Genomic DNA, 21222 nt, shown 5'->3' on the forward strand with positions numbered 1-21222 from the left:
ACTACAAATCACTCTTATTTATTAAAACAAGGTTTTAAGTAGGCAACAGTGGCAATATTGGGGTCTTCACAGTTGGTAGGAAGCCAGGGATGGCTTATTCTCACTTCTGCTCTGGGTCTTTACCCTTATACTTACTCTATTTCCTGTGTCTTTAAAATCTCCACAAGTTTTTACCAAACCAGCCTAACTCTCAGTATCACTCACCATATTTGATTTACATTCCAAAATTATAAACAAAGCCTAAAACTAATGGATACTTTGGATTATTAACACCCCCTTTCATTAGCATGGAAAACAGAAAACTGCCAGTATGGAAATTACAAATGTGTATGAAGGGTGAAGGATAGGTCAGTTGTTTTGTTGTCAGGTTAAAGAATGGATGGGGTTTCTAATCATATGGATTAATGGGACCATAGATAACCTGAAGGGAAGTCTGGGTTTGGGTTATTTTTAGCTTAATTTGGGAGTTTTTGCTGTAAAAACAAAATATACTGTATTTAGAAGATTTGAGTAACCTCCTGATTAAAGTTCAATGTTACCACTTAATTCAATCTGAGCATGTTTTTCCATAAAATTATCAAATTGACTGACGCATAATCTAAAGATGGAAGAAAACATTTAAAAAATCAGTCATTTGGGAAAAGACTAATTATTAATACTAATAACTGAACCAGACAGTAACCAAGACCGAGAAATAAAAACAAGAGGCATGGAGAAGTGGTTCCATGACACTGTGAAGTATTCTATATAGAGGCACTTACTGGACTGCGGCTTTAGTTTCTCAATAGTGGAATAAAACAAAACATTACAACATGGAACTTTTCCCCAAAGGAATGTGAGGAAAAGTTTTTAAAAGAAGCCTGGACGAATGACATGAGAGGAGAAAATTTTGTAATGGCTATGAGCATCGTATGTTTTTAATTCACCAATTAGAAAGATGACCTGAAAAGAGAGTAATATGTTGGATCATAAGAGAAAATTTGTCAGCTTCATGATTAAGTACGTTATCCCGAATGGGCCCATTTTCTCTGTAGAGAAAAGAAACCCTGCTCTGTTGTCACATACACCAAACTTTATCATGGCCATTTGTCCTGGACAATATGTAGTCTGTCACTGCCACCAGGAAAAATGCAGCAACACTGCATGGACCAAGCAAGCAGCAAGATGTTGTAGACAGGACTAAGATGCAAAAAGGCTTGCTTCTAGTTGCAGCTTTAAATCTATGCTTCCTGATTGAGCGAGCCATCCATCCTTTCAAGGTCTCTATTCCCAGAACAACAGGATGGTTTCTGAGGTACAAAGACCTCTAATACCTTATATATAAAAGTAAACAATGTCAAGAAAGAAATCAACCATGAGCTCAATAAATGCCCTGCATTCACAAGTCAGTCTCTGAGCAGAAGCAAGCTCAGGTTCAATAATTCACAAATATTAAGAGTTACCCTTAGATCCATAGAACAGTATTTAAACAGTTTCGCTTGGAGTTCTTCCCAAGTTATTAATACATGAGCAACAAAAGAACATTAACGAATAAGGGAGAAGATGCTGCTAAAGGAAGGCTCACTGCCAATGAAAAAGAAGGAAGAGCTGAACCTAAAACCAGGTATCAGGACACGAAAGCACAATGATCTGGGGCCAGTTGGCCTAGGGATGGACTTAAACACCTCTACTGTTATGGTACAATAGGGCTCAAAACCTGATTACTGGTAACGATAGAACCCTTGGACACCAAGAAAAATTGAAACTCTTTGCTATACCCCTGCTTACTGAGGCAAGGAAACACGGTTTATGACTATGACCATTTAAGCAGTTTAAAAACAAACCTCTGTAAAACAAAAACACAAATCCTAGCCCATAAGGGAAAGTTGCCTTTGTCAGATGAGAGAAGTCACTATAAAAGCCTAGTGTTCCTCAGACAGTCAAGGCAGGCCGAAGAGAGTCCACTCTGTAAACAAGCTTCAATTGTTGTTACTTCCTTTAGAAGAACAATGAAAGAGCCTGGTGAAAACTTCACCTAACTTTGAAGGACCCAGAACAGTTCTGCAGTTAGAAACATGCTACCTGGTAAGAATGAAAGAAAACCACTATCTAAATAAAAGCCTAGTTTTATTGAGAAGCTTAAAATTTGGTTATACTAAGAAAATTCTGGCTCTATGTAGTGATAAAATCAAAACAATTTCTATATCAAAATATTCAATCACATACTGTGCTTCAGTGTGTACCACCTGGTACACAATAAATACTTGGTTGATATTTTGTTCTGTGGAAGACAAACAGGGTAAGGAAGCAGTCTTTCTGACCGGAAGGTTATTTACCCAAATCCAGGCAAATCCTGAGCTCTTCGGAGCTCCTGGATTCCAAAGACATTCATGAAAAACCAACAATAAGCAGCAAGCCATTTCTTCTGAGACAGTATACGTTTTTTTCAAAGCCTAAAAACCTTTCAAGATTGTGTCACAATGACCATTATGCTGAGTAAACAGACCCCTCTGGAGGTCCCTTCCCTTGGGCCTCCAAGTCTCCAGGATACCAGGTCTCTCCTACAGCCCTCTCTCAGCATGGTCTGCCTTAGCATCCAGGGGCTCAAAAGGAGCGGCTGTGAGGGGCACCTGTAGATTCCATAGCAACACAAGGGCCATGACACTCAGATTGCACCAGTCAAGTGGCCACTTGCCTCTTAAAAAGCATCCTAAACTCTTTTGGTCGCTTTCATCAACCCTTATTCATGGCCACTTAGGCCGACTGCCTGGAGCAGGATGGAGTCAGACTTTTCACTATCACTCTTCACCTCAGAATCAGCCCGCAGCCTCTGGAACTCCTATTCTGCTTCCTTTCACCTTCTCTCAGCTTGGTTCCCCTTAAATTGTTTTGTTTTTCAGCACTCTAAAGGGGAAAAATATTTTCTAAAATGAAGCTGGCAAAAGCTTCAAAACATATGGCAGACAAGATGCCTACAAACCAAATACAGGTATCTCCACTCAATTATAGGTGAAAACCATTTATTATAGCACAATGCAGAATGTCTTTGGGGAAAACAATGAGAATAAAGACTGTAACCTTAAGAAAAAAAAAGAAACCACACACAAACCCACATACCTAAAATGGAAGCCTCATGAGATGAGGAAAGCCAAGTTTTCATCTACTCTTGGGTTAGGCTTAATCGTTGAGAGTATAACGATGGCCAAACTAAGCTGCACATTACCATGGGGAGTGACCGGGTTAAATTAGAATAAGACACTGCCAGGTATTTTGAGCATTACAGTAAAAGCTGGAGAAGAGCAAAGCATTATTCAGTAGTTTGCACATCTGACCACAATTCAAGGAAAAATCTCTTTAGTTGGCTGATTAAATGGATGAATCCCTCCTATTAGAATGAGCAGTCATATTCCCTCTCGTGATTTCCTGTCCAAAGACGTTCTATTGCCTCCCACCACCTCACAAGGAAACACCAATGATTACATCATTACTACTTACATTCAAAGCATTCTTTGCAGCTTCTGCTTCTGAGCGACTGTCAAAACTGACAAAACCTACGGGCTGAGGAAAGAAAAAAATATGAAGAAAAAACAAATCAGGAGATATCTATTTTTCTGGGTCAAAGGTGATGTCAAACCGAAGAGCTAAGATAAAGAAATGACCACAGCAATGGGTAGAAATAAGAAAGCCAGTTCAAAAGAATCATGACGCAGTGGCTTAGCCAAATTTCTAACATGAATCAAAAGGGATTGTGAGGGTGGTTCTTCAAGGGCACAGCTGGGGATTTAGAGAATCATAAAAAAAAAAAAAAAATCTAGAAGGGGTTGGAAGGTGAGCAGCAGTGAACAAGAGAATAGAGGAAAACTTGGGTCGAAAGGCTCTACTTTCCTAAATCAAATTCACTGTACCTCAGTTTCTTCATCTTTTAAAATGGAAAGAGAACCGAATCACCTTTTGGTACACTGTAAGTGCAAGGAATACAATGACACAATGATAAAAGCCCTGTACTCTCACTGCATGATCAAAATTATAAAATGAACATTTCCATCTCAAATCCCAAGGGATACCTTTGAAAAGTCCTGTGTTTAACTAGGTGTAAACCAAATTGTTCCAATTCAACAGAGAGGGGTGCTAATCCCTTTGGACTCAATCTTTTAGTCCAGAAAGATGCTTGCAACATAGTTTATTCCTGATGAATCAAAGAATACCTTACTGAGAGATGAAAAGCGACTGAGAGGTGAGCATGCTGGATATTCAGCATTTTCGGGGGGAAAAAAACATATAGCCAAAAATTTCAAGAAACTTATAGAAACTATCAGGATCGATTACCATTCTCCATTCTGCACCTTCTGTGCTCCACCCTAGACTTGGGACTCTGCCTGTGATTAGAAGTTTCAAACACAGCATGATTCTTCACCAACAGATACTTACACTGAGTATGAAAGTTTGCCTGTTTAACCTTATTTTTTTTTAAAAAAAGGAAGAACTGGGAATAAAAGTGGGTTTGGAGGATTTCTTTTGAATATACAGACCAATCCCAATATAATCATGCTGGATGCATTATGTTTGCCATTTGCCTTCCTCAGGGATATTCTCAGACATCCTAGCTGGACACAATAGAATTGTCAATCATTTTCCTGTGCTAATTCCTAACTAATCTCACACTTAATTTTAAATCAACAACAAAAATTAAACCCTAATGAGAATTATAAAGGAGAATGCTGAGACCCAGTAACATTCTTGAAGAAAGTCAATTCAAATTTATTGTGGAGGTCATCATTTTATATACAAGTTTGAAATTCTTACCTGCTTAGATGTGAGCTTTATAAGAGAACCCTCGTAGCCCTGAAAATTAAGAACCAAATTTAGACGAAAAAAAATTACCAGGGAAAAAAAAAAAGCAACTGTAATAGCAACTTGCTCAAGTAAAAATGAGTCCGTTATGACTACTGACTAACTCTTCTTACAAATGCCTCAAGGTAACTGAGAAAGATTTTATAGACGTATGCACATATGTGCCGATGCTTCCATCCTTAAGGCCTAAAACAAATCATACCTTGAAATTATGCATGTATGTCTAGGTTTGTTTTCCTTTTTTTCATGAAATCGTACAATGGTAGGAAAACAGGTTCCTCTCTCAACAGATCTTTCTCATTTTACAGAACTAGGAGAATGAAGGGAGTAAATTTAATAAGATAGGAAGATAAGTATGTGAGGACTTGGTCATGTGTTTGCTATAAGATAACATTAAAACATTCAGAATGTCCTACGTAGAACTTATTACTCGAAATTTCAAAACTGCCAGGAAAAGTTACACAGGTAGTGATACTGAATTCTTTTGAGTTATTTTGCTTACTTATTGAAGCAGCTAGTTTTCATGTTGGTACTCTGATTGGGACATACAAAAATTCCCTGTTGGGTTCTTACTCCAGCCCATCCTCAAGGAGGATAGAAACCCCTCCCTTTTCACTCCCTCCCTTCACCCCTCCTGGCTCCTGAGGATAAGGATAACAAAGTGTGTTTATTTCTGAAAATAATCAATGGCTGGTGGCTTGCACTGATGGATGACACAAGGGGAAAAACACCATTTGACATGATTGACCACTGCACAGATCAGTGCCAAGACAGATTTGCAGACTAGGGTCAGCCTCCAGGGACTTTAATTAAAAAAGGGTTGTTAGGAATGTACCAGGGTCCTGACTCTTGCGTTGGGGTTTCTGGGCAGGATGTTGGGATTGATTCATCCTCCTATCTTCCCAGCAGAGAACTATGTTACCAATTAGCTACTGTAAACATTTTACCTCAAAGACCTTGAGCTCTTCTGGCCAGAGAGGTCATGATTCACAGCCCTGCCTCTTCCTTTTTCAAGGTGCTTTCTCTCTGAGAAACCTGGAGGTTTAAACACCCTGAAGGCCTCAGAGGCAAAGGACAAATGGATATTTCACTCAAGTACAACACCACTGGTAGCAATATATTGTGATCTCTAGCCACAAACAGAAAAGTAGTATCACAGACTACTTCAGAACACGGATGGTGGAGTCAGATTGCTTGGGTTTGAATCCTAGCCCTGCCATTTATTATGTGTGAACCTGAGCAAAATTTATTCAGTTGCTCTAAGTTTCAATTTCCTCATTTGAAAAACAGAGGCCAACCTACTTTAAAGGGTTATGATAAAAATTAAATGGAATAATCCATGAGGGGCCTGCTGGCTAAATCTCCAGTATTTTGTCCATTAGTAAGATCATTAAAAAGTCCCCATCCTATGAAAGGGACAAATAGTAAAAATGGCAACCCTGCAGAAGATACTCAGGAAATTCTATGAAGCTGATACTCCCCCCAACATCTTTCCTTCCCACTTCCTCTCAGCTGACCTCATGTCTAACCCTTCTGTTTCCCTCTGTAGAGTCATCATTGTTACAGTAAGGGGATGGCTATTAGAACAGAGGTAGGTCTACTATTACATGGTGCCTTACTAGCGCATAAGCTAGATTCTTAGCTTTGCTGGCTTTTAACTGGCTGCCCCTGCCCCTTCCACCTTCTTCCTTCCTTTCCTACCCAGTGTTTTCAGCTGTCACACCTTACTCTCCCTCTCCTTGAAAGGCTAGATCCTGTCCCCCAACCTGTCTTGCCTCTGCGGCTAGGGTCCTGCTTCGACAGGATGGATCTTTAATCATTAATCAAGATGGTCTGCCACCTAATCATAAGTGTGCCCCTAGCCAGGCACTGCTGCTACCATGTTCTCAGGGACCAGACACAAGCCCTGAATTTATCACGACTTCCAAGTGTTCTCCTTGAGGGCCTAGGCCTCCAGCCCACAATCCACCCAGTCCCGGCTTTCTCTTACTCCCCACAGGTTAGCCTTCAAGACTTCTCCTTGGCAGCATGGTTTTTTCAGCTTTTGTCCAATTTTCTGGTAAGTTTTCAATTCTAGCAACATTAAATATCTCAAGTGATTTTTATCTCAACAGTCCCAATGGACAGGCAACTGAAATTAAGTACTACACTATGTATCAGCATAACAAGTAATTCCTTAAAACTTCATCTTACTTTGTTTGAAATTTGGGACATTTTTCCACAGAAAAAGTAATGGTGGTTAGGTCCTTAGTCTAGTTCATGAAAGGGTAATTAACTTATGTATCCGAAGAACAGTATTAACAATATTTCAACTAATAAGAAACTTTGTAGGAATAAGCCTTGACTTATGTTATTTCACTGGAAATATAAGTAACAGTAATTGATAGTATTTTTGGTGAGCTGTACTCAGAAGAATACTCCCAATTGGCAAACGATAAACAGGGAGGACACTAAAACTGTTCTAAACAGAGCCAGATGCATGTCCCCATTATTAATAAAGAAAGAGACTTATCTAGATTAGCTATTGGGGAGGACAAAAGGCAACTTCAGTCTTTCCTGAGACCGCACACTGGAACTGAGTTGTTAAATCTCCTTTACTAACTAACTATCCTTTTTTAAAAAAGGTTACTTTATAAGATGCTTTCTCAAACATATTTCTTCCTGCAAAAAGCCCACATGAAGCTTATTTATACACACACTTTTTGTCTCCTCCTATAATTTCTGAAAAAGAAAAGGTACCTTAAATGGTCTGAAAAGCAGATAGAGCTCCCGAGGTTTGATATCCAGAGGGAGACCACTGACAAATAGGGTCCGGACCTGGAAAATAAATATGAGGAGTGATCACAAGACTGTACAATCTAGAGAACAGCTCTCACCTGTAATCTCAAAAATACGTGTCTTCATATATTTCACAAACCCCACCTAATTCGTGTTCTTTCCGTAACCCAATGAACACTCTATGTTTAAAGACGCCATTAGGCCAACTCTTGGATATTTCTATGGGATTACTCAGAATGAATTACCTCTAGCTGATTTAAATTTACAAACTGATTAGTCATTACCTGGTTCTGACACTATGAAGGGAAGAGGTCTACATAGTTAAAATATCAGCTTAAGAAGAAGAAAAGAAGTCACGAGAACAGTAAATCTACAGCTTCTCTGCTCTAAATCAAATGAACACAACATGGTTCAAAATTAAATCAGAACAATTTTTGTTTTTTCCTGCTTGTTTTGTCCTTGCCTCCCTCATCGGCATTAATAATTACAGTCATTTTTAAAAGTATCTTATTTTTAAGTAATCTCTACACTCAATGCGGGGCTTAAACTTACAACCCTGAGATCAAGGGTCACATGCTCTGAGCCAGCCAGACACCCTGATAATTTTAATACATGTAAAAAATAATCCAAACACATCTAAATAGTAGCCAAAATGTAGAACTCTTCATCTGCTCAGTTCCAAAACAGCAGGGAAGACCTCACTGACCTATAACCCATAAGGCCTAAGATACAAATTATGTGATTAGTGTCCACTAAAATAGAGAACACAGATGACACACTTCCATTTGGGAGGATCAGAGAAAACATGTTAGCATTTGACTGGGAACTTAAAGGATAGGTAAAATTTCACCACACGGATATAAAAGGTGAGGGGAATTGGAAAAGACTCGGAGGCACAGAAAAGCATTAACCAAGGCAGTGAAGGAGGGGATAGCACAGCATATCCTGGGAGAAGGAGAAGCCAAAACCGAACAAGTAGCTGCGGATCCAACTACAGGGGACATCACAAGTCACTGGCTCAGGAATCTGGTCTTCATTCAACAGGCAAGGAGAAATCACCATGTTTTCTTTCTACTTATTTTAGTTTCGTGTGCCTTTAGTCAAGTTTCCTAACACCTTCCCCCCTCCAAACTTTGAAATATAATGGACATGTGACAGTGTGTAAGTTTAAGATGTACAATGTTGTGACTTTTGAGTATATATAATACAGTACTGTTACCTATAACCACAATGCTGTGCATTAGATCCCCATAACTTACTCAACTTCTAACTGGAAATTTGTAATCTTTGACCAACATATCATTTCCTCCATCCTGATCCCCTGGTAACCACCATTCTACTCTGTTTCTAGGAGTTTGACTTCACCCCCAATTTTCTATTCCTCTTCTCTACTCCAGCTGATACAACATGATTGAGTTCCTCATTAGAAATCATGATGCTACCTAAAGAAAAATTCAATGCTCAATTGTTAACAGTCTATAAATCTAGATTTTTCCTCAGTGTGAAAAGGGAGATCTTCTAGAACCCTAATGCTTTCCATTGATTCTAGTTGTGAAGAAGCACAAATCAGCAAGCAAGGCCCTTGTATTGATGCAGCATACAGTAAAAGATCATGCCATCTGCAGACAGGTGTATAACCAACACTATGATGATGTAAACAGCCTCAGAATCACGAAGGACTTATTTTATTGTTATTCATTCATATTTTAGATTTATTGTGCTATAATTGATATACAGTTGACCCCTGAACACAGGTTTGAACTATGTGGGTCCATTTACAGGCAGATTTTCCCAATAAATACAGTATAGTACTGTAAATGTATTTTCTCTTCCTTACGATTGTCTTAATAACTTTTTCTCTAGCTTATTTTATTATAAGACTATTGTATGTAATATATATATAATATACAAAACCTGTGCTAATCAAGTGTTTGTTATTGGTAAGGCTTCCAGTCAACAGTAGGCTATGAGGAGTTAAGCATTAAGGGAGTCAAAAGTTATATGTGGATTTCTGACTGTGCAGGAGATCAGTGCCTTCTAGCGCCCACATGGATCTAGGGTCAACCGTATAATGAACTGTACTTTTTGTTTACAATTTGGTTAAGTTTTGACATACGTATAACCTGTGAAACCACCACAACAATCAAGATAATAAACATATTTACCACCTCCAAAAGTTTCCTGCCACCCTGGTTCTACCATCCGCATTCCCAGGCAAACACTGATCTGCCTTCTACCACTATTAATTAATTGGTATATATGTTCTAAAGGTTTATACAAATGGAACCATAAAGTATTTATTCTTTTTGTCTGGCTCTTTTACTTTTGTATAACTATTTTGAGATTCATCATCCACTGTTGCATGTATTAATAGGCTACTCCTTTTTATTGATGAATAGTATTCTGTTGCATGGATATACCACAGTTCATTTATCCATTCACTTGATGGGACAACATTTGGGTTATTTCTAGTTTTTGGCTTTTAGGCTAGGAGCAGTCATGTATCAATTTGTACAAATCTTTGTATGGATGTATGTTTTCTATCTTGTTGATTTAATACCTAGGAGTGGAAGGGCTGAATGATATGGTAGGTATATGCTTAACTTTTAAAAAAAACTGCCCTTCAATTCCTTGTTTTAGGGCCCAGAACATGATTTAAATGCTGTGTACTTAAAAACAAAATTGTATTCTGTGGCTCTTGGATGGTATGTTTTACAAACATCCATTAGGTCAAATTTGTTGTTCAATGTATCTTTTGCCTTCTCCCATCTCCCTCAACTTTGCCAGTGATAAAGACTCTTTTTCCAGGAACTTTATCAAAGCTAAAGCCAAATTATGGACAAGTGCCAGAGACACAGCTGATGGAATCCTGCCATCCAGTGTACCCTCCCTGCCATCCACAACTGTCTTCCCACAGTCCAAAAAAGTAAACACCATCTGTCCTTGGCCGCTCTAGCCAGGACAACCTGAGTAGAGAGGGAATCCCAGCTCCCATTCATTCAGATTTTGCTGAGTACCCAATATGTTTGACACTATGCCAGGTGCTGACTGGATTATAGAGATTTCCAAGGAAATAATGCAATAAGCTGATCCTATGGTTTAAGCCCTGGAGTCCCATTTGTCCATCAGGGAAGCTTAGCTATGTAACAGGTATCAATTAAAATTCAAGGAGTTAACTTATAAAACTACCATTTATAGTATTGTTCTAGAGAAAAAGAACTCCACAAACTTGAAAGTCAAACAATTTACCAACAAAATACAATAGAACTCTGGGGGTTACCAATAAAATATTACTTGATATAAATTAAGGTTCATTTACATCAATAAAATGTATTATGCAGCCAATAAAAATTATGTTCAAGAAAAAAATTACATTCAAGGAAAGTTTTATTTTATTCTGTAAAACAAACACCAACACACATACGTATGAAGAGAGGGATAACATGCCTTTGTAGGACAGAGACACCAAAATAGTTATATTTATAGGATTTACCGAGTGAAGTGATTTTAATGTTTATTTGCTTATTTGTATTTTTTCTATAATACACATATTAGATACTTTTATTTTGTTAGATTGAGAACTGCCTATTTTTTATTGTTTTCTTTTGGAAACTATAAACAATGTCAACATTTACATCAATAAAAACTTTAAAGCTTATGGAGGAACCTTTTAATGTAAATATTTCAGAATTAGAAATGATTCTTATGTTAGTATCTCCAACTATTATACATGAAAAAAATGGAACTCCCATTAGCCCTAAGTTTGCTACTTGCCCACAGATGACAAGAGGCTCAAAGCAACTCTGTTTTGTTCATCAATGGGAGGCGACTAAAATGTCTGGCATTTTATTTACATGGACATGAGTTACACTTCCCATAATCTCATGAATCTCACGGTCTCAAAAACCTGCCAGGATCTCTCATCTCTCACTGAAGAGATAGTCTCTCCTCTGACAGAACAAACTGACTAGGAGAAATAATTTTTATTTTATTTATTTATTTATTTTTAAAGATTTTACTTGACAGAGAAAGACACAGCGAGAGAGGGAACACAAGCAGGGGGAGTGGGAGAGGGAGAAGCAGGCTTCCCGCTGAGCAGGGAGCCCGAAGCGGGGCTCGATCCCAGGACCCTGAGATCATGACCTGAGCTGAAGGCAGATGCTTAATGACTGAGCCACCCAGACGCCTCGGAGAAATAATTTTTAAATATTTATTTATGAATACAACTAAAGGTCACCTAAAACCAAGTGCTTGGAATCTATGAACTTTGAATTAAGTTAAAAAAAAAAAAAAAAAAAGGATAATGTATGGGAAAAAACTCTTCCTGAATATCTAATTCATGCTTTTCTATAGTGACCGGGACCAAGATCACGGGGCTATTTGAAAACAGCTTAGCTTCTCCACTCTTCTCACCCCCACACTTTTTTTTTTTTTGTTTAAAGATTTTATTTATTTATTTGAGACAGAGAGAGAGAGCACATGAGATGGGGGAGGGTCAGAGGGAGAAGCAGGCTCCCTGCCGAGCAGGGAGCCCGATGCGGGACTCGATCCAGGGACTCCAGGATCATGACCTGAGCCGAAGGCAGTCGCTTAACCAACTGAGCCACCCAGGCGCCCTCACCCCCACACTTTTTATCTTAGCTATTAAATCGAGAAACACTTGCGGGCTTTGTCTTTCCTATGTTTGCGGAAATCTCAAAGGTAAAACAGGGTTCTTCCTTGCAGGGACGTTTCAGTCAGTGCAAGAAACAGTCCGTAAATGACCTTCTATGTTAACAGAAAGCTTAGTTCATTCACAAAGTAACCGACAGTGAGAGAAAAGTCTGAGACAGGTAAATAAATGATCAAATACTCAAGAAAAAAATGTCGCCCCAAACAACAAATGAATGACACCAAATGAACTCTGTGGCAGGTCAATCATTATCCAGGGCAGCCCTTCATGTACCAGCAGTGGCTACGGACACAGACGTGCCTGGCACTACGCCTTCAGCATCACAGATGTTTACTTTATCAGACACACGGGGAAACACACTTCTTAGTCAAGGACACAACATGCCTCATAGAAGATCAAGACATGAAGCTGCTGACAGCTCTATCCCAAAGGGACTCTAATGGATTCTGTGGATGTACCTCCAGCTCCATTTTCACAACAGAACTGAAAGAAGAAATGCTGCGGGAAATCTCCCGTGCTGGACAGTAAGAGCAAGGAGACTTCTCTGCTCAGCCATTTATCTGGCCTTCCCTACAGAGGCCACAGTTCTATTTTGGATAAAACTGACCATGTGTTCTTCAGTGGCACTGCCAGTTCCCACCGAGAAAGTCAAGCCACATTTCAGTGACTTTTTTTTTTTTTTAAGATTTTATTTTTGAAGTAATCTCTATACCTAACATGGAGCTTGAACTCATAACCCCGAGATCAAGAGTCACAGGCTCTACTGACTGAGCCAGCCAGGCGCCCCTCAGTGACTGACTTCTAGTTTAATAAACTCTAAGTCATTGTATCAGTCTTGAGTTTTCCTGGACAGAAAGGTCAAAATAGGCCTGGAAATGGAAGGGTCCCTTTTTATTTTTAAAGATTTTAACCATTTTAGAGAGAGAGCACGTGCACGCCCTCACACACGCACATGCGAGCAGGGAGGGGGGCAGTGGGAGAGGGGGAGAATCCCAAGCTGACTCTGCCTTGAGCACGGAGCCGGACATGGGGCTCCATCCCACAACCCCAAGACCACAACCTGAGCCCAAACCAAGAGTGATATGCTCAACCGAATAAGCCACCCAGGTGCCCCAGGAACGTCTTACCTTTAACAAAGAACACACAGGTAATCTAGACATGAAAATATAAACCAAATAGACACATGCTTAACTTTAGCAGAGAATAATCACACTTTCCAGCCAATGGCCATATCTGCTAGACACCATAGTGTCCAAAGACTATGGGCCTATGGGCATGTTTTAGTTGTTTATAAAAAGATGTTGGGGATCACTTCTAGCTGCTCTGAGCTAACCTCTTGAGGTTCATCTTAAATTCACAGGATTGGGAAAGGCTATTTCTCATGTTCGAATGACTCATGAATAACTATGTGAGGGACTCATTTAAAACATTCTAATGAATAAAGCCCATGAAGGTGCTTCTCTGATAATCAATCTATTCCCTGCTAGCTTTCTCTCCATCCACCCACATTCTTAAACCTATAAATAAATGTAAACTCCAAAGAAGCTTTCAAACGTGCTATAAATTTCAGTCATTCTTTTGGAGTAATCATTCTTTGAATCACACAAGTATATTTACAGATAAGATCTTCCAAAGAGTGTTTTAGAGTTTGAAGTCTCTTATTTGGTATGGTGTAAGCATAATCCGAGGCACAGAGTATATAGTCTATAAATCTCTTTTGAATTACTTCAGAAATCTAAGTAATACTGTGTGTTCATGGGAGACAGTAAGTGTTTGCATGTTGACACCTCTGTGGACAACACGGCAAACAAAATGAGGCAACCCAGTTTCCCAGGCACCACCATAGCAGCATGGTCACAACACCAAATGATAAACACTCACAGGACAAAAAGGCAGAAAAGGTTCACATTATAGGACCAGAAATTTAGAAGAAAAAGAAATGAGACAAAAAACTATCAGAACCCAGGCAGAAAAATGAAGACTGAAATTCACATAGACTGAAAGACAAAGAGATCACAAAAAAATCAAGGACTGAACACTCATTAACATGGAAAGAATGATCAATATATGGTTACCAGTAAAATCACTCATATTTCAATTCATAATGACTTAAACATACTTGTGTATAAATAAATCCAAAATCAACAACTATAGATGAGTAATCTACAAAGTTTTTTGAGAAGATACTCAAACTCGATAGTTTGCACATTTAAAATGGCAAGTAGATATCCACGTTTATTGATCGAGAACAAGCCTCCTGACTATTAAGTGAAAAAGCAAACACCAGAATTTACCCATCCCAGTTTAATTTTTTCAAGTGGTTTTATAAGTTAGTACATGCTTAAAAAAAGGGGGGGGGGTTATTGAAAGAATGTTTACTAAATTACTCTTATGTTAATAGCAGGGAGGGAAGGTGGTATTTTATATATTTATACACATAAGCATTTAAATATTCATGAACGTAAACCATCTCTTAAAGAACACAAGTCCAAATAGAGCTCCTTCCTTTGAAAATATGAACCCTGGGCCCAGCCTATGCTTTTGTTCTTAGAGACTCCCAGTTTTTCTACCTGTGCACCTTAGGGACAAGGTTGATCTAGCAGAAGTATATATTCACAGACTCATAGAATTGCAATGTGAAGCAAATTAACGCTTCACACTTCAATTCTGACTATGAGTCCGCGTTTGTTTGTACTTACACCAGAAATAAAACCTAACCAAAAATGGGCATTAATGACTCGATATTAAGGCCCTAGGAGCAGGACCATCCTGGTTTCAGTCAAAGAGGTCTTCTTGCTTTGTGACCACCCTACTCCCCACTAACAAAAGAACAGAGGGATCACGCACTGTCCAACCCCCCAAGGAAATGCCATCTTTCTTCTGCGACACCACATACTATATAAACTTGGTTTCAGGGACAGAAAAGTTAAAAGAGCTCCACATACCTGTGGCAGCATAAATCCCATAGCGCTGGGTTGTTTTAACACAAATGGCGGCAGGGGTGTGGTGGGGGTGGTTCAGAGCCCTGAAAGTTTTACACCCTGATTATTTTACTCTTTTTAAATAAAGTACTGATGGATTTAAGTTCTTTGCTTATTCTGTAAGCATCACCTGAAACACCAAACTGTAACAATGAACCCTGCTGAGGATGGCACATCAACTCATTTCCAAAGAAGGCTTTGTTGGCCTGCTATGATTCTGCATTCATGTCTTGCCACTATGAAAATGGATTACCACAATTATTAAAATGGTCTGCCAGGAATTTAATCCTGGTTGCTGCTCAACAGAAACTGACCAGCCTTTGGTCAAGCTCCAGTTTCTTGCTGGCATCGATTTCCAGATGGAATAGGTGGTCAAGTTCCACTCTCCTGGCCACCTGCTGGACTTAAAGACGCACACCATTTCCGGCCCAGGAAAGGTATGTTTTGATTCAGGAGGCCAGGTTGCTATAGATACCAAGTACTGACTAACCATAGAATAAAAGGGTCACTATGTTCTTATGAACTCCCAGGTTTTAGTTTTAGAATCTAAAACATAATTATCCACAAGTAGGCTTTCTAGTTCTGAGGGATCTAACTATTGTTTACCCTAACTGATAATTCAGTTGTAGAATATCACTATCTGTAGGATAACCAAATTTATACTCTTATTTAGGGCCCCTGGAAACCAGGGTGCCTTTGCCAAAGTGATCAGATAGTTTCCAGTAGGATCAGGGGAAGAAGCTATAAGATTCACGGGAGCACATATAGAAGAGGAACCACCATGGTTCCATAAACTCGTATATGCAGGGCTCAGAACATGCATAGGAAATAAGGACAGCAAGTTAGCACTGGGTACACCACACCACTAGGTTCATTTAGATATCCTAGCCCAACCTAATGTCAATTTATAATCAGATGGTCTCAAACTCCCAGTTTCACAGAACTGCTTAAGACCAAAGTTCAACCTAGGCCATACCACATGTCCACTATATATCTAAAAGGTAAGAGACAAATTGAGAATTTCTAGGGTTTGAAACCACCCAAGAATAGGCAGCAAATGTGTCTGTACATGTGAGCCCTCAACTTCATTATTAAGAAATTTCCTTAGTGCTGTCAGACACAAAGGGAGGTGGGTACCAGAAGCAGATCAGGAATTTAGGGTTTGAATTAGCCTACACAGAAAACTAGATGCATGTAAGAATTTAACCTCATTATGAGGAAGTTCACCGAGTACTTTCAAACACAGTAAATGGTTGTCAAGTTCTTAGAGTTCAGTAAGATGCTCCTTATAAAAGCAGGACATTTTACTACCCTTAACTCTAGTCCTATTCTTATGTACCCTGGCTTCCCTTAGTCCCTTCCTTTAAGTCAGCTTTTGATGGCTTACTCTGTTTCAACCCTGGATAGCCCATGGAATCCTACTCTTCAATTACACTGCCTGCATTGCTAAAACATGAAGGTTTTTAAATGTACTCATTAATGCAGTGTATTGTAAACAGAAGTTTGCATTCTAATCCCCTGAAGTGCACTTGCCCTTAGGATTTTAATCCTATAGAGTACCCTGAAGTTGAATGTCCACAAGATTATCTGGGCTATCCACATATACACTTTTCCAAGCACTGATAAAATGAAATACAAGCAGAAAAAGAGCTTATCAAAATCTCAAGCCTTTTCTTTCTCCTTCTGCATAGCTTGGGTGATTGAATAATCTGCTTGACAAAATAAGAAAATAAAGTCATTCCACCTCTCCCAACTACACAGAAAAAACTATCCCCAAGAGCACAATATTTCATAGTCTTATAGAATACCTTAAAAAAATTACTCATTGGCAGATTATGGTCCCAACACTGTCCAGGGCTCTAAAGTATGTTTTTTTATATTAATAGTGGATAAAGTTTATTTGGAAGAACTTGATCCCACTGCAAACTTCGGTTTGCAATGTCTTTATTTTTTTAAGATTTTACTTGAGAGAGAGCACCTGAGCAGGAAAGGGGGTTGGGAAAGAGCAGACTCCCCGCTGAGCAGGGCACTCGACATGGGGCTGGATCTCAGGACCCTCGACATGGGGCTGGATCTCAGGACCCTCGACATGGGGCTGGATCTCAGGACCCTGGGATCATGACCTGAGCCAAAAGCAGACGTTTAACTGACTGAGCCACCCAGGCGCCCCTGCAATGTATTCTGAATAACCAATGACAATGCACCACAGTTCTAACATAACTAGAAAGCTGTGGTGAAAAGGTTGGCTTCCCAATATTTAGCTGTGGGAGATGACCCAATATACACTTCCAAATTCTTGATGGCAGGTCAGCTCACTTTCAAGCTGAATGTTCTTCCCTAGAATTAGTGGTGAGCATCCTAGTACATAGCAGTAGTACTAAGTATCTGTACAAGGAACTAAATGAGTTAATGTAAAAATTGAGTCACAGTACTAGGATTGAGGCATATGAGAGAGCCATGTAATTTATGAGTATCCAGATATGGATGAGTATGAAGAAATAAAGTCATTGTGATTTTTTATATGCATTCAAGAGGTAAGTACTCAAGACAGTAAAACGGATACGTAGTAAAACTAAACAAATAAGCATTCATGTGGAACCAGGCTGCTAGGATTCACATCCCAGTTCTGTAACTCCCTAGCTATGAACCTTGGACAAGTCCCTTAACCACTCCATGCAGAAGTTTCCTCATCTGGGAAATGGAGACAACAAAGGCAGTTTTTAAATATGTCCACAAAATTTTCTGGGCTCTTCCCTTCAAGAGGTAGAGCTTAATTCCCCTCCCCTTCAGGGTGGGCTTCACTCAGTGACTCACTTCTAATGAATACAGCAGAAGTAATAGTGTGTAACTTCTAACCCTAGGTCGAAAAAGGCACTGTGGCTTCCTCAGCAGAAGCAGGCTCTCTTGGATCATTTGCTCTAGGGGAAGCCAGCTGCTATGTCATACTGATACTCAAGAAACAATATGAAGAGGTCCACATGATAGGAACAGAGAGGCCTCTCGCCAAAAACCATGTGAGGCAACCATCTTGGAAGATCTTCAAGCCCCAGTCAATTTTTCAGATGACTGCAGCCCCCAGCTAAAAATGTCTTGACTGCATCCTCTTAAGACCCTAAGCTAGGGGCGCCTGGGTGGCTCAGTCGTTAAGCGTCTGCCTTCAGCTCAGGTCATGATCCCAGGGTCCTGGGATCGAGCCCCGCATCGGGCTCCCTGTTCAGCGGGAAGCCTGCTTCTCCCTCTCCCACTCCTCCTGCTTGTGTTCCCTCTTTCGCTGTCTCTCTGTCAGATAAATAAATAAAATCTTAAAATAAAAAAAAAGACCCTAAGCTAGATTCACCTAGCAAAGCTTCTTCTAAATTCTTGATCCTTACGAACTGTGAAATGCTGTTTAAGCTGCTAAATTCTGGGGTAATTTCTTACAGAGCTGCTGGAGGGATTAAGTAAATTAATAGATGTGAAATGCCTAAAGTTCAGTACCAGGTTCAATAGAGTAAGGGCTCAGAAAATGTATTAAAGTGGCTTACCACATTCAAAAGGTACATTTTCATGCTCCAAAGGCAATCTCAAGAAGCTGTAACTGATAATATTATCATGCAACTGTTATATATATGCTTAAAGTGGGCAAAAGAAAAACGTTTGCATAGTAAAAGAAATACTAACATGCGTTAAGTATTTTCATGGGGCACATTTTCCCAAAAGCGTGCCTCGGAGTCCCTTCATTACCATCTCTCTACCTCGTCAGAAGGCCAGGAGCAAATCTCACTCTAGCCAGCACCCCACCCTCCTGCTGCTCATGCATCTTCCTCAACTCCTTTTTTTCTCATGTGACAAGAGTTGAACAAGAAAGGAGAAATCTCTCTTCATTCTATTTGAGACTTAGAAAAATATCAAGGCTAATGGTTTAAGTATTCCTAATCAAGGAGAAAGTAATAAATGTTGAAGTGGTATTATGAAAGTTTTCAGTCCCTTAAATAGTTAAGTAAACTTGGACATAATAACATCTGCCCTCTTCCTACCTTTTAAGGGAAAATTAAAAGTATGAATTAACTTCTTAAACATCATCATTCAAGGTACATGATATTTTACTCAATTTGAGAACATTTCTAATTTTTAAATCACTACTTTTTATTGTACATTTTAGCTACATTATACACTGATTGGTACCCATAACTCAGTTAAGTCATCCACTTGATTAATATCCATACTAGACTGTATCGTCTTATATGATACAAAAATAATGAGAATACTAACACTGGAAAGGATGCGAAGAAACCAAATCTCTTATATACACTGCTGGCAGGAATGTAAAAAGGTACAACCACTCTAGAAAACAGTGTGGCAGTTTCTGAGTGAAAAATGCGATTACTACACAACCTAGCAACTGTACTCTTGAGCGCTTACTCCAGAGAAATGAAAGTTTATATATTCACACAAAAATCTGTACACAAATATTCAGGAATGTCTGATTCATAATCACCAAACATCAGCAATAAGCCAGATGTCCTGAAGTGGGTGAATGGTTTAATAAACTGTGGTATACTGCTACCATGGAATACCACCCAGCAAAAAAAAAAAAAAAAACTATTAATACAAAAATATGGCTAAATCTCAAGGGAATTATGCTGAGTAAAAAAAACAATTCCGGAAGTTTACATACTGCAGGATTCCTTTTCTAGGACATTCTTGAAATGAAATCATAGAGATGAAAAGCAAATGAGGAGTTTGCAAGAGTTAGGGACAAATGAGGAGGGGTGGAGAATACATGGTTGTACAAAGGCAATAACAGGGATCCTTGTGGTAATGGGACTGTTCTACAGCTTCCCCCACCACCAGGGGGGTGGGGGGAGCCGGATCTGAAGCTAGATCTTACAACCCTGAGATCATGACCTGAGCGGAAATCACGAGTCGGGAGCTTAACCAACTGAGCCACCCAAGAGCTCCAAGGGACTGTTCCAGATCTCAACTGTGGAGGACAGACAAACCTGCACATGGGATAAAATTACACAGAACACCACAGACAGCAAAACTGGGGAAATCTAAATAAAACGAGTGGATTCTATCAATGTTAATTTCTTGATTGTGATATTGTGCTAGTTTTGCAAGATGTTACCATTAAGGGAAACTAAGCAAAGGGCACACAGGATTTCTCTGTATTACTTCTTCTAACTGTATATGAACCTACAATTATCTCAAAGTTTAAAGGGTACACTTAAAAAAAACTGACATCATTACATAAACATTAAATCAAGACATTTATATCAGTTGGTAAAACTAGGATGTAAAACTATATAGTTACGGGTTTGTATGCATTTCTATTTTAGAGCCCTACCAGAAGATTGGTCATTTTCCCCATTAATTTTTTAATTGGTAGATTCAGTATTATAAAAGACATTAGAAAAAGACAAAAGCAACTCTTTTAAAAGGAAGTATGTTTTACTCAAATTATAATTTTCTTGATTTAGGCAATCACTACACCTTTTGTTGTAGTGTATGGTATCTTAGTTACGTTCCACTTTGATTAATCCTATAGCTCAGGGACGCCTGGGTGGCTCAGTCGGTTAAGCGTTGGCCTTCAGCTCAGGTCAGGTCGTGATCCCAGTGTCCTGGGATCAAGTCCCATATTGAGCTCCTTGCTCAGTGGGGAGCCTGCTTCTCCCTCTGCCTGCCCCTCCCCCTGCTTGTGCACACGCACATGCACTCTCTCTCACTCTGACAAATACATAAAATCTTTAAAAAAAAATCTATAGCTCATTCCAGGATCTCACACGACACAGGAAGTTAAAATATTTTAAGTTGTTATTTGCTATTTTTAACTACCGTCAGGGAAAAGACTAATAGGTTCAAGCGCAGGGAAGTTCACAGGGTACAGGACATATATGCAGGCTACGTTTTGTATTAACACGGCTTTGGTGAGCTCACTACTTAATAACTCCCCACTTTTCTAAACCTGTTTCTATGTGA

General features: G+C 39.3%; 1 protein-coding gene across 12 annotated transcripts in view; it reads right to left on the bottom strand.

Moving 5' to 3' along the window:
• Nucleotides 1–21222, bottom strand: part of RBPMS (RNA binding protein, mRNA processing factor) — a 169761-nt gene that overhangs the window by 89490 nt on the left and 59049 nt on the right. For 11 of the 12 annotated variants that reach the window (XR_004921927.2, XR_013446640.1, XR_013446641.1 and 8 more), the window contains exons 2-4: nucleotides 7570–7647; nucleotides 4783–4821; nucleotides 3475–3537 (exon numbers count right to left, since the gene is read on the bottom strand). The exons of the other annotated variant lie outside the window; for it this stretch is intronic. Coding sequence is in view for 6 of the 11 variants with exons in the window: in XM_036107102.2 (XP_035962995.1) it covers nucleotides 3475–3537; nucleotides 4783–4821; nucleotides 7570–7647 (180 nt within the window). In the remaining 5 variants the exon portion in view is untranslated. The remainder of the gene's footprint in view (nucleotides 1–3474; nucleotides 3538–4782; nucleotides 4822–7569; nucleotides 7648–21222) is intronic. 12 annotated transcript variants of the gene reach the window in all.

This window comes from Halichoerus grypus, chromosome 3, assembly GCF_964656455.1.
Source record: "Halichoerus grypus chromosome 3, mHalGry1.hap1.1, whole genome shotgun sequence".
NCBI classification, from domain to species: domain Eukaryota; kingdom Metazoa; phylum Chordata; class Mammalia; order Carnivora; family Phocidae; genus Halichoerus; species Halichoerus grypus.